Source organism: Pipistrellus kuhlii, unplaced genomic scaffold, assembly GCF_014108245.1.
Source record: "Pipistrellus kuhlii isolate mPipKuh1 unplaced genomic scaffold, mPipKuh1.p scaffold_m20_p_2, whole genome shotgun sequence".
Classification (NCBI taxonomy): Eukaryota; Metazoa; Chordata; class Mammalia; order Chiroptera; family Vespertilionidae; genus Pipistrellus; species Pipistrellus kuhlii.
This window is the reverse complement of record NW_023425515.1, coordinates 28171207-28185324: the sequence shown is the minus strand read 5'-3', so window position 1 is coordinate 28185324 and position 14118 is coordinate 28171207. Positions and strand designations below refer to the sequence as shown.

Genomic DNA, 14118 nt, shown 5'->3' with positions numbered 1-14118 from the left:
TTACTTCTAGAGAGCTCAAATTTTATTTTATGGATTTTTAACTTCGTAACAAATAATGTTATTCTTCAAATATATAGGTGAGTCTGCTGATCTACAAACAACATCTCATGTTTTTGCAGATGCTTTTCTGGTGTTACAGACCAGACTCTCTCTAATAATGCAGTTCCCTTTTGTGGCTAAGAGTCCATATTTGCCAGAGAACAAATTGCAGCAAGGATACAATCTGAATCTGAAACTAATTTTTCCATCCAGGAAAAGTTACTCTGTTTATTTGAACATCTACTTCACTGAGTTATCTGTTACAGACTATTTTACCTCACTTACCCTTTTTAAGTTGAACAGAAATTACCTAAGGTTTTGGTAAAATGAAGAACAAAGATATTTATTTCTAACTTTAGTAACAGATAATAAACCATATCGCAAAATGACATTTCATTCATTTTATTTAAAGTCATATTTTAATTTGAATTATTAAAACTTAATGATTTGGTAAAGTTTGTTTTTAGATTCCATTCAAGTATTGATTAAACACCAAGTTGTTGGGACATGAACATAATTTGGAGATGTGATCCTCAGGAAGATTAAAACTTGTTGGGGAGCCAGGACCGGTTTGGCTCAGTGGATAGAGCGTCGGCCTGCGGACTGAAAGGTCCCAGGTTCGATTCCGGGCAAGGGCATGTACCTTGGTTGTGGGCACATCCCCGGTAGGTGGTGTGCAAGAGGCAGCTGGTCGATGATTCTCTCTCATCGATGTTTCTAACTTTCTATCCCTCTCTCTTCCTTTCTGTGAAAAATCAATAAAATATATTTTTTAAAAAATAAAAAATAAAACTTGTTGGGGAGATAAGATAAGATAAAGCCCATGAAACATTAGGAGAGCCACTCTAGAGTCTAAAGTATAGAGAGTAAAGATGTTCTTTAAGGGTTTAAAGGACATAATGAAATATTCAGGAAACCCTTCATAGACAAGATGGAACTTCAATTATGTGCATCTAGAAGGATAATGATCAATTGAATACAGGCAAAATGGGGAGAAAATGTAGGTGTTTCTGGGTAAAAGGGCACAAAAAAGAGCTCTGAAGCAGGATAAGCAAAGGCTGGTACAACTTAGTGAATCAGCATAGCAGCTGGTAAGGTTTATCCTGGAGAAACCATAGGAACTGGCGTAGATGGTGAGATGCACACAGTTGAGAGCCTTGAATGCCAGAAAAGAAGTCACTGGAGTTCCCAGGATGAATGTGATGATGACAAAGACAGTAATCCAGAGCTACTCATTGCGGGTTGTGTGGAGATATATTGGCATGAAGTGATACAGGTGGCAAGGCAGTGAGGCTGCTTGTAATGCAGATGTTATATGATTAGAAATTTAACCAGGATGGGCAATGATAATACAATGAAAGGGGTTAATAAGACATGTATTGCAATGGTCATATTTAATTAGTTTGGTTTTCTTTTTTTTGTCTCTCTAAATTATAGAAAATTGAGGAAAGAAAAGTCAACAGTGGCTTCAAAATTTCAAGCCAGAATAATTGGGGTGAACACTGGCTATCCTTATAGCGTATTAGTAAAAAGTAGGGAAGAAGGGAGTTGTAGTGATTTTAAAAGCCACGTTTTTAATTGACTTTTTTTATTGATTAAGATATTATATATGTGTCCATAAATCATTTTAAGGGATATATTTGTTCTGTTGGCATTTGGAAATGCTGTGTTGGAATTTGGTATCATTTTTAAATGGGACTATAAATTTGATCCCCAATCATTTGGTTAGAAGTACTAGTTAAAGCCACAGTACAGAGAAATTCCCCTAGCCGTATGTGTTTGAAAAACATATTAGTGAGCCAGAGATAGCTTGGCAGAGTCCTGAATGAGAAAGCAAGAGAAAACAAAAATCCATATGTATGCATGTGCAGGAAAGAGGGGGAGCCAGAGACACATAAAAAGAGACAGAGAGAGACAAGGAGATGGAGATAGAGACAGGAGGCAGAGAGACAAAGAGATAGAGAAAGAGAACACAACAGTACAGAAGGTCAAAGAGCATGCATGACTTGGGGATCTGAAAACGGCTCAGTTTCAGCTGCCTGGGGAACAATCAAGAATTTTAATGAAGGGCAAACTTTCATTAACTTCTTTTTCAGAGAGTTAGACATCTTTTATTTGGATGAAAAAATTAAAATATTATGTTTCTGTAGGAAGTTTAATCTACATAATCTATCTTTGATAATCTTTTCTAACACATCAGCTTCCCACATGGTAAAAATTTGGAACTGTATTATACCTGCAAACTGACTCTTTTAATAATAAAATTGGTCATAGTCATCTAAATTTCATCTCCAATTGTGATAAATTGTAGCGGAATGCATTAAAGGATTTATCCAAAGTTTCTTTCTTACATGACAGGAGCAAAGAAGATGTTTTAATCAATTCAACTTTTTCTGTCAGAGGACAGCATAATCTGGTTAACTTTCATATCCATCAGAGGCACAGGGCTTTTCGGACGTAGGTAGAGGTTTATGAGCATAAAATTGAGAACAATTAGCACTCAAATTAATGTTACATGAGATTCAACATCTGGTAAGTGTTTCGTCATTTTGGGTCATAGACCACCTGCTAGGCTAAATGTTCACACAACTGCAATTTACTCTGCATACAAATGAAATAAGAATGATAGTTTTTTAAATGTTTTTTTCTAAGTTTAACAGAATGTATGTAGGGACCTCTCACATTTCAAAGCTTATATTAGAAATTAATTTTAATAATAAATCAAACACATAAAATAAAACATAGAGGGTCAAAATAAACAGAAAATACTAGTACTTCTATTTTTTGCAAGCATATTTTATAAAAAATTATATATAATGCTCACATTTGTTTGGCTCATCTATTTAATCACTGTCACTAATAGCATTGGTCTCCTCTTAACCCACCAAATATTTATGAATAGGAAGCTATCAACGTCTCAAAGGCCTTAGGTTATTTATATATAACAGATCCCTCAAACATCTGGATGTTTCTGGCAATAGAGCTATACCAGAAAATGCCAAATCTAGAGATGCTTCCTGCAAACCACAAAAACACCAGTCCATAAACAATACACCCTAATCTCTTCTGAAGTTTAGGACTCTGGGGCCTCCACGATCACTTCAGTGTAGGCCTAAAAGTCTTGGAGGTGTCATGTCTGAGATAAATCCTTTCTGGTAAAGACTTCAACAAGCTAGATGTATTCTGAGAGGGCAGAACAGCCATAAAGTCTATCCCACCCACTCAAGGACCCTGTGGACATCCAGAGTTACTCAGGAAGCAAAAGACCTCTCCATAGGATAACCCGAGACACCATCAACAGCATGGCCAGGAGTTCCTGGGGCCTTCTAAGTTAGGAGCAAAACCAGCAAACTATAACTAGGGAACCACTCTAATTTTATTGGCTTTATATACTGGGCTTCTCAGTAAACTTTAGTTTTAACAAAGGGTTCTACAGCTAAAGAAATATGGATGGGGAGAGTAAATAAAAACTCATGGTTTATTTACTCTGTCCATTTTCTTTTAATATATTTCAGATAAATATTGAAGGCTCTATTTGAACCATTACCATTTGCATTCTATTCAACACTAAAAATTGACCTTTAACTAAATTTTAATTGCAGGACCTTTAGAATTTCCCCCTTTCTGTCAGTGGTAAGTAGGGAGGGCTCATTAACCTCTCTGCCCATCATCTTTTATTTGAGACGTCTTTTGCAATAAACCAAAGCCTTATTACTCAGAATGGAAATGAATTAAGTGAATCTGTGTTCCAAGACTCTATGAATAACATTTGTTCCTGTCCCAAGAGTAATCCAGAGTTAAGCAAGCCCTGAGCAGAGTGCAGCGATTAGGCCTCTGGTCTCTGGAGTCAGACTGCCTGGTGGAGATCCTGCTTTGTCCACATACAGACTGTGCTCTCGGGCAAGTCACTTCTTATGTGCCTCAACTTCCTATTGGGGGTAACATCGCCAATTTTGTAAAGTTTCCAAGAAGATTGAAAAACACAATGCACCCAGAATCCTTCAAACAAGGGAAGGTAGAACATGTATTCAGTAAATATTAGCTTTTATAGTCATTAAGAACTGAGTTTGTTTTAAAACCATTTTCATGACACTTGAATTATTTCCAAGTCTCATTACAAAAGTCAGTACGTTTATCATTTTCAAATTTCTTTCTACAACTAGGCGGGATGGTAACTAAATTAATTAGCTTTATATTTTAATTCTCACTTGGTATAATAATTTCTAGTTTTCCTTTTATATAACATTATTTTCTGTCATCTCAAACTATGAACAGAAAAATGAAATTCCCTTAAAAAGAGTCACCGTGAAAAATATTGAAGCTGCAAGCTGGTCCTAAAATTTGTACTATTTTAAATGTGGGAAAGAGGAATATTTCTATGCCTTATGTTTGTTTTCAGAAAAAATTAAATAATGAAATATAATTTTGATATATCAGCTATTTGACCTTTTGATGCATGCTTTTACTTTTTGTCTTTAATGTTTGTATTTATTTTTTCAAAGTATACCTCCTGGAATCTAGGAAAAAATACTCTGAAGACAATAATAATATGATAACAAAGTCTTTAGTTCTCTTTCTGTTGTATTTTAGATCTTCAAGGACTCCACATGTTGCCTCAGACAGTTGACTGGTCATGTTTTTCTCCCCAACAATACCTCTTGACTCTTGGGTTCAAAAACAAAGAAGATGGGAAATTTTTGGAAAAAGTATCAAGTAGGAAGCTGCCAACATTTACAGGTAAATCACCTGGACTTACTATCTTTCAATAGTATTATAAGGCAGGAGTTGTACATTATTCAAGTCTTATTCATCACAAGGCCTAACATACAGTAGGACCCCAAACTGTGTGTTCGGTTAGAATTAACTCCTGCCAGTCTTCTCTGTGGATTCCAGTTAATAATTCCTGGAATTCTGGTTCTAGGAAAGCTTCCACCAAGGCCAAACAATCCTAGAGTGTCTACCTTCCTCACTCAACCATCTCACCCAACCACACTATCATAGGGCACTCCACAAAGACACATTTTTATCATCATCAGTTAACAAATGTAGGAGAAAATTATGCAACAGAATTATTTTATGAAATGAAAAATACAGCCAGTGACAACCTTAAATCATTTCAATTACCTGCTATTGTATTAATATTTGTTCCAGTCTTCTGAGGTCAGTGGTCGGCAAACTCATTAGTCAACAGAGCCAAATATCAATAGTACGACGATTGACATTTTTTTTGAGAGCCAAATTTTTTAAACTTAAACTTCTTCTAATGCCACTTCTCCAAAATAGACTCACCCAGGCCGTGGTATTTTGTGGAAGAGCCACACTCAAGGGGCCAAAGAGCCGCATGTGGCTCGTGAGCCGCAGTTTGCCGATCACTGTTAGGTAATTAACCAAGAGCTTAGATCTCTTGAAGAGTATTATAGTTAAATGGTGTTCAGTAATTCTAGTTGAAACTTTCAAAAAAAATCAAGAAAATATTCACAGGGAGTTGAGTTCTCAAACTTGTGGGATGATTCATGACCAGGTTACATTTATTCTTTCAGCTCTACCCACATAATTAAGGATTTGTGTTTTGTTTGGCACTGTATCGTCTGAGGCTTATCTCAACCCTGAGCTACATTCAAAGTCAATGGGATCTGCACACTTGAATAATACCTGGGAGGAACAAGACAAGAATCAGACACATTTATGACAACATTTTTTTCACAATTCAGCAGAGAGAGGTGAATTGTTACAGGCTGTCTCTTGGATCTCTCAGTCAGCACCACAACAAAATGTCTAAATGATAGTCTTTAAAGGGCAATTTCTCCTCTGCCTCTCTCCTCATAGATCTTTCATTATTATGCATATGGTGTAAGGATAGGACTGGTTTCTATACTAAAGATTTCATATCTATTAGCATTGAGATATCTGTTTATAGCTTACTAAAGAAAGCATTTTGAAATGGAAGTCTGGAAAAAAATAGTATAAAAGTTTATTGTTGCAATTTTTAGAATATAAAACTCCCTTCGGTCTGCTCACCAGAGAAGACACAGTGAGACAGATGGAGACAATGGGGAAGCGAATCTTGCCAATACTGGATTTTATTAGAAGTACCCAATTGAATGTAGGTATATGAGTTTTTTTAATATTTTTCCAATGTATACTATTAAACAGTTCTAGAATTATGGAAAGCTTATGCTGCAAATATTACAAGTATTGAAGGATTTTAAAAACTTTCACAGTAAATCTTATTTGCAAAACAAACCTAAGTTTAGCTAATGATTTTACTCCTTTTATCTTTAAAGATATTTTACAATGCTATGCTTTGCAATTTCAAACATTTAGCAAGTAATGTCTCTTTAAAGAGCCCTTTCTTGTGCCTTCCTCATATCTACTTCAAGGTTGCAATGAATTTCTCATTGCAAGTCAATAACAAAATGTTATTTTTCCTATTTCACATATTGGGCTATTGCATATAACCATCTTGTTACCTACACAAGAATTCAGCTGGCACCACCACACCACAGTAATAAACTCAGCGCTACTCAATATTGCCAATTGATTTTTTGTATACCTTTGTATATCTAATTCCTTCCTCTATTCCAAGAAAAGTATGCCCCTTCTATTTTTCAGCCTTAACAAAATAAGACCTGAATTATGCTGTGGTAATTTACAAAATATAAGGTATAAAAGGAACTTCTCATTAGTACCCTGTAAATGCAGGTTCCTCTTTTTTAATACAGTAGTCCTCCCCCTTTATCCACAGTTTAGCTCTTATCAACTGCGGTCAAAAAATATTAAATGGAACATTCCGGAAATAAACAATTCATAAGTTTTAAGCTGCACATTGTTCTGAGTACCTCCCTTACTCTCATCACATAGGCATTGTATCATCTCATGCCATTATAAGTGGGTGAGTACAATACTATAACATATTTTGAGAAAGTCCGCATTCACAAAATTTTTATTACCATACTAGTGGCCCAGTGCATAGATTCATGCACATTGAAATGAAAATAATTAGAAGAAATATTTTAATATTGCTCTTTGCCCTTTCTCTGTAATGGAAGGGTCAGAGCTGCTCCTGGTCTCTGTCTGAGGGGTGATTGGTGGGGCAATCAGGCTCCTGCTCACTCCAGCGTTGGCCTGGCACTGCCCATTCACCTGCTCCACCATCCCACTGTGGTCCTGCTCTCATTGGGGCCTATCAGGGCCAGCAGCACCTCCACTGCCACCCATTGTCAGCGCTGTGTCGCCGACACCCCATGTTCCACACTGCCCCCTGGTACTCAGTGCTCGTCATAGCCAATGGTGGAACTCCTGGTCTCCTGGTTGAACTCCAGGTCAACCACCCGCCCAAGGGGACAATTTGCATATTAAGCTTTTATTGTACTAGTATAGGATGTTGTTATAATTGCTCTATTTTATTGTTGGTAATTGTCATTAATCTTTACTGTGCCTAATACATATATTAAACCTTAATGAATTAGGCACAGTAGAGATTAATGACAATTACCAACAATAAAAGGGGGAAAAGCAGTTTACCTGGGGTTCAATGTTATCCATGAGGTTTGAGGCATCCATTGGAGGTCTTGGAAAGTATCTTCTTGAGATAAGGAGGGACAGTATTTTTCAAAAGGCCTGTGCACTGGAAATTTTAAATAATTTTTTTTGGTGAATTTTGTATTATGTAATTGATTCAATGTTTCTGCAAAGGGAGCCAAGGGGGTCATGACAAACAACGACTTCACATCTATTCAGCAGTTTATCTGCTCAATAACATTATTCAGCATTTTAGAAAAGCTGTAATATCGCTCATATATTTGCATGATTTGTAATTCTAAGCATTGCAAATACAAAAGCACATTTTTACTGATTTTTCCCAGCTCCCACGCCTGTGTTACACCCAATGATAATTGCTATTAATAACAAATCCATCTCTGTCTCAGTCATTTCAGGCTGTTATAACAAAATACCACCGACTGGTTGACTTTTAAACAGAAGACATTTATTTTCTCACAGTTCCAGAGGCTAGAAATCCAAGGTCAGGATGCCAGCATGGTCAAATTCTGATGAAGCAGCCCCCTCCCACCAATTTGGCAGTAGGCTACTTTTTGCTATCTTCACATAGCAGAGAGCAAAGCATCTGATATATCTTCCTATAAGAGCAATAATCCTATCATGAGGGCCCCCAACCCATGACTTCATCCCATTACCTCCCAAAGGTCCCCTGTCCAAATACCATCACACTTGGGGATAGGGCTTCAACATGTGAATTTTGGATGGACACAAACATTCCATTCATAGCACCCTCACTGGCTCCACTACAAATTTTGGGTCCTATTCTCCAATTTACCCTCTATCACAACCTCCTCCAGACACATAGACACATCCTTACCATCGTCTCCATCTTAATTAGAGACCCACACTCATCATCATTGTCATCATCAGGCCCTTGCAAGCAGTGAAAGTTTTGCTAGCAAGAACTATCACCATGTGAAGTGATTTCACCTCATCCACATGTGGTCAGCCTAGCAGAGCCAATGAGATGTATGTTATAGAGGTGATCTGTCTGTGCCCCAGCTTTTTTGAGAGATACCTGCCCAACCTTGTTACTTGTCAGGAAAATGACCACATCATCTGTCGCCAGCTCAGATCTCACAGTGGGTTGTGAATGCTGATTAGACCTATCTAAGCATTAGGCACCTTTTACATGTTCTTAACTCATTTTCTTCTCACCTTTAAAAAGACATTCTAGCTACTTGGAAATTTTGTGTCAATAGTAGAAATTTTAAAACCATACAGTAATTAAGATTCTTAGCATCTAATTAATAACTCAATTTTTTTTTAATGAGTCAGCACCACTTTGCTAGCTGCAAGGAATTTCTGCTTTCTTATGTTTGCTTCTATGGAAAATATCAGTTTTTGAAAGGTTTTTCTCTAACAGTTTTAATAGAATCGAAGTAAGTGATCCCAAAGATACCCAGGGACCATGAGTACATTCCAATATTGGCCTCTGGGTTTCTTATTATATGGCAAATCAGAGCTTCATAAAGCAGGACTAAATAAAATTGCTGCAAAGGTAACCTAGCTTAATGAAGCAAGTAATGAGTTGGTGAGTAGAAATTATTTCTACATGGTATCATTAAATGTGACCCAAACAGCCCTCAACAGTGATTTTAAGATCCCGTGAGGTCTGTTTTTATCTTGTCAGATATCAAATGTCATCCACTCGAATGCTTAAACATTGCATTGTCCTTATTAGCGGTTACCCCACTTTGTGACACCTGTAGATAAAGACGTTAGTCCAAGGCAATGCTCTGGCTGTGTAACCCTAGGATAAGTCACTTAATCTATGAGCTGCTTTTGCTCATTTATAAAACAGGCTGATACTTCCCTGGCCAGTTTAGCTCAGTGGATAAAGTGTCGGCCTGTGAATGGGTCGCAGGTTCAATTCCAATCAAGGGCACATGCCTGGGTTGTGAGCTCGGTCCCCAGTAGGGGCGTGCAGGAAGCAGCCAATTGATGATTCTCTCTCATCATTGATGTTTCTCTCTCTCTCTCCCTTTCCCTTCATCTTTCTGAAATCAATTAAAATATATATTTTTAAAAACAGGCTGATACCTCACAGAGTTGTTGTGAGACAAAAAGTACATAATCCATGTTGAAGCACTTTGCAAAGTATTATAAATGTTGGAAGCTTTAGTCATCTATATCGATTTTAGTTTGCTTTGACAAAAGGACCATTTTATAGACCTTTCTTTTTCTTTATATAAATTGTGTACTTGGAAATGACATATTCTTCTAAAATGAAGATTGTGCAAGTGTCCGGTGGGATTTCGATTTTTTTCCTGCATCACTGATGTGCTCAGTGTCACAAAGTTGAGGTACTTTGGTGCTCTGTGTCATAAAGGCAGGATTAAAGCTGTCATCTCCAGCCTTGGGGCAAATTTACAGTAGGGCTTTCCAGGGAACATGGACTTTTACTTCCTGCCATGGGGTGGTAGACTCAGTTGGTGAAGGACATTCTGGTATGAGGGAGGTTTCTGTGTCTCAGGCAATGATTCTCCTTACACTCTGACACCTGTTTCCTTCTCTTTAAAAAAAATACTTTTATTTATTTCAGAAAGGAAGGGAGAGAGAGAGAGAGATAGAAACATCAATGACGAGAGAGAATCATTGACTGGCTGCTTTCTGCATGCACCTTACTGGCGATCCAGCCCACAATCCTGGCATGTGCTCTGATCAAGAATGGGACCCTGACCTGGTTCATAGGCCGACACTCAACCACTGAGCCACACCAGTTCACTTATATTTATAGATTCCTTTGCTAAACACACCACACACGGCTCAACATGGTTCTGGTATTTTAAGAGGAATAATCTAAAATATTCCCCTATCTGCCTATCTGGTGGCTTTTAATCCCAGTGAACATCAACCCCATTCAACCAGGAACTCTGCTTTACTGGTAGTTTTCTTTCTATGGATCTTTGTCCTAATTAATTCACATGCCATCAGATACCACTGCACTTTTTCATTCATTAACTTTATTGGCTGGTGTCAGTTTCAAACCTTATGTACTGTGCTTCCTGGGCTAAATGTTAAAGAGTCAAAATAATAAAATCTCTTGCCATGCATGAAGCCTCCATCACAGGCTGACTTGCCAAAAAATGACTTAACTAACCATGATTTTAATACCTCATTAATTTTACTTTTAATTTCCTCCAAGTGAAGCATATAAAGTGTTTACATATGCACATTTGAAATGAACAATAGTATTTTTCTACCCCCTTTTTTTTGCAATTAATGTTTCTATATATTTGAGTCAAGTGGGAATATATTCCAAATACTTTTTAGCACTATTATATGTAGTGCCATTTATTTGCCAAATATTAATCCATTCCTGCTATTAAATTTAGACAATTCTGACCGAAGCCCTCATTTAAACTTGCTACTTACCTAACTTCATTGTACCTGTGTGAAGTTTTACCCTGTTTCCCCGAAAATAAGACAGTGTCTTATATTAATTTTTGCTCCCAAAGATGCGTTAGGTCTTATTTTCAGGGGATGTCTTATTTTTCCATGAAGAAGAATATGGTTCACATTTATTGTTAAATGAAAATAAAGGAAATTTATTACCTGTATACGGTATGGTAGTACAGTAGTTGTCAACACAAACCAGACAAACTGTGAATCCTACAGTATCAAGAATTTACTCATTTATTCAATGACAATCATGTCATCATCTTCTGGAACATCATCATAACAATCCAATTCTTGAATTTCCTGGTGAATTTCTTGTGACTCCATTTCTTTCAGAATCAGTGGACCAAATCTCTCATGTTTAGCCTAGGGGGGGGCCTTATTTCTGGGGGATGCCTTATATTTCACTCAGAAGGAAACCTGTAAGTAGGTCTTATTTTCAGAGGATGTCTCATTTTCAGGGAAACATGGTAGCTTCAATCATGGCCACTTTTTAAAACTCTTTCCAGCAGCTAAGGAGCACTTTAATCACGCCTGAGGTCTCACTGGGAGGGCTACTTCCCCTTAGATTTAGCCCTTGCTAGCATTAGATGTTTAAGGTAATTCCTTCGCTTTTCAGCCTTCCCTTTATTTTCTTAAAGCAATAGGATTAAAACATTCCTGCTGGCATTATATTAATTTCTTTTTTTCTTCTTCACTTTATCTCTCAAAGACCCCTATCATATAGATGAAATATGCATGCATCTGTAGTTTTCTAATAATCAAAACTGCTTTTGTCTTAAGCTGCCGGTGGGGGCAGGGGGAGAAGAAGGTTTTAATAGTTAACTATATTCTCTTCCTAGTATTTAATGTATAGGGTACTTCCTGTTTTGTTATGTACCCAACAATCAAGCTAACAAAACACCATTGCCTTCCACTATTTTTATTTTCCTAATGTTTAGGAAATTTCACTGCTAGATTATGTTCCCATGTAGGCTGCGGTTGTTTCTGCTCTTTGGAATTGAACCACTACCCACTTTCCTACAACCAGCCACAGTGTTTTTTTTGGTGTGTGTTTTTTAAAACAAATAAAGCAATTTTTCTTCAGAAAGAAAACAATTTCTCCTGCAACTCGCTTTCCTCTGTTTGTCAGAATCCCATTGTTTAGCAACACGTTTAAATAAAAGTGTAGGCGAGTTATTGGGTCAGTTCAGGGAAGGGAGCCCAAATCCACAATTTGCAATCATTGCTCCTATAGGTTTATAGATTTTTAGACAAATGTTCATCTGAAAGAACAAATTAGTTGAAATAGAGGAACATTAGTCATAGGGTATAGATAGATGTTAGGGAGAAATACAGCAAATACAGTGCCGTGGTTCTCAACCTTCCTTTATTCACAAGACTCTAGAAAAGCACCAACTTCTAGAGGTTGTTGTCAATTAAAACATGCATGTGACATTTCAGGAAGACCTGCTTTCTAAATACAAGCTGAAATTCCAATGCTCTTTCGTAATGCTAGTTTCCAATAGTTTTCCTCTTTGGAAGATATATTTTAAGGGGGGAAATGTCTGCCTTCTCTAATTTCTGGAGGGAAAATCTGTTTTATAAGTTTGCACAAACTAAAATCTTGCTCAGATACTATGTTTTAAGATAGTTGTCTGTTCTTCAACTTTCTTGAGATACTTGAATATTTGGGGAGTGAGGAGGTACCTATCTACAATCCATGCAAAGAGAGACACATAACAGAGATTATGATTCACCGAGTAAGGCTCAGGACTCTGACTAGTTAACCAACAAACCTAGTGATTCTGGTGCAGGTGGTGCCCTGCCGTAGGGGACACTGGTCCTCCAGCTTTCCTCCTCTGAGCACCTGGATGTGGAATGAAAGTGCCAACTAAATGCCCCTGTGACTCCCAATTTCTCATTTCCCTCCACACATAGTTGAAACTCAAGGATTTTCTTTTAATCCTTATAGGTCCCTTTATGTCAGAAACACTTTTTCTAAATATAAATGTAGGTATTTTATTATAAACTTTGCCTCTCCTATCATGCATTATAATTTGTATTAAACTTTTTAGAAAAAGTGGCATCTCCTCTTTTATGGCTGGCAATAACAAACACATGTGTAGGCCACCTTATTAGAAAAGGGCCTTATTCTGAGACAACCTGAAATGCCCATAGATTCATGTGGGTTGGTGGTCCTTACAAATGTGGACAGTAGTCTGTTTCAAGATGGGCCATGTCGGTTGCTGGGATGACCCTGGGAGTCAGAATAAAGTGCTATAATACCACAAGAAGAAGAATCAGAGTTCGAGGCCATACAAGAACTAAAGATAAAAGCAGAGTTGATGTAAGCCATTGGGTAAAGAGAATTCAATGTGCAGCACATTTTCCAGGATTCAACTTGCATAAAAATATTCTTTTCTATAAACAAGGTAGAGTGGGCAACTCTTAGCTCTTATGATAACCTGGATAACATAAATAACCTCCCTCCCCCCCCACCATACACACACACACACACACACACACACACACACACACACACACACAAGACACAGCTTTCTTATGGCCACTGGGAAGGTAGAGCTGTCACGTTCAATGTCAGTCCCTTCCTCTTCCCTTGGCACAACTTGCTTATTCAGGGCCACCTGCATATCAGTCCTGCAATGTGTTCCCTTTTACATACACTCATCTGTTTGAAGGAAGGATCCAGGTCATTCTCTAAAATGAGAGAAGGAAATGTTTGTTTATACTAGAGGCCATTGCTTCAAAGGATTTAAATGTACTATAACCAACCCTGACTTCAATCCCCAGAGAAAGCTCTAGTTCTGAGGTCTTGTTCTAAAGCATTTCCTTTTTCTGGGACACCAGGGGAGCTTCCCTGCATGCTTGGGTGTGATGGAGAAGTTGCAGTACGCCAGCCTCCTCAGCCGGCTGCAGAGAGTAAAGGAGCAGTCCCAGGTGATCAATCAAGCAATGGCTGAGCTAGCCACCATTCCCTATCTACGGGACATCAGTCCCCAGGAGGCAGAATTGGTAAGTGTTTGTTTTTCTTTGATGAAGGCTTCCTCAGGCCCTGAGTCAGAAGAAAAAGTGATATGGTCTGAAAGAAATTTGTCATAATAAATATAGTCTGAG

The 14118-nt window shown here is 37.6% G+C and overlaps 1 protein-coding gene across 1 annotated transcript in view; it reads left to right on the top strand.

The window, feature by feature from the left end:
- SPATA16 (spermatogenesis associated 16) overlaps window positions 1–14118 on the top strand; it is a 197691-nt gene that overhangs the window by 154962 nt on the left and 28611 nt on the right. The window contains 3 exon segments of the mRNA XM_036447738.2: window positions 4630–4776; window positions 6030–6142; window positions 13852–14016. Coding sequence (XP_036303631.1) covers window positions 4630–4776; window positions 6030–6142; window positions 13852–14016 — 425 coding nt within the window.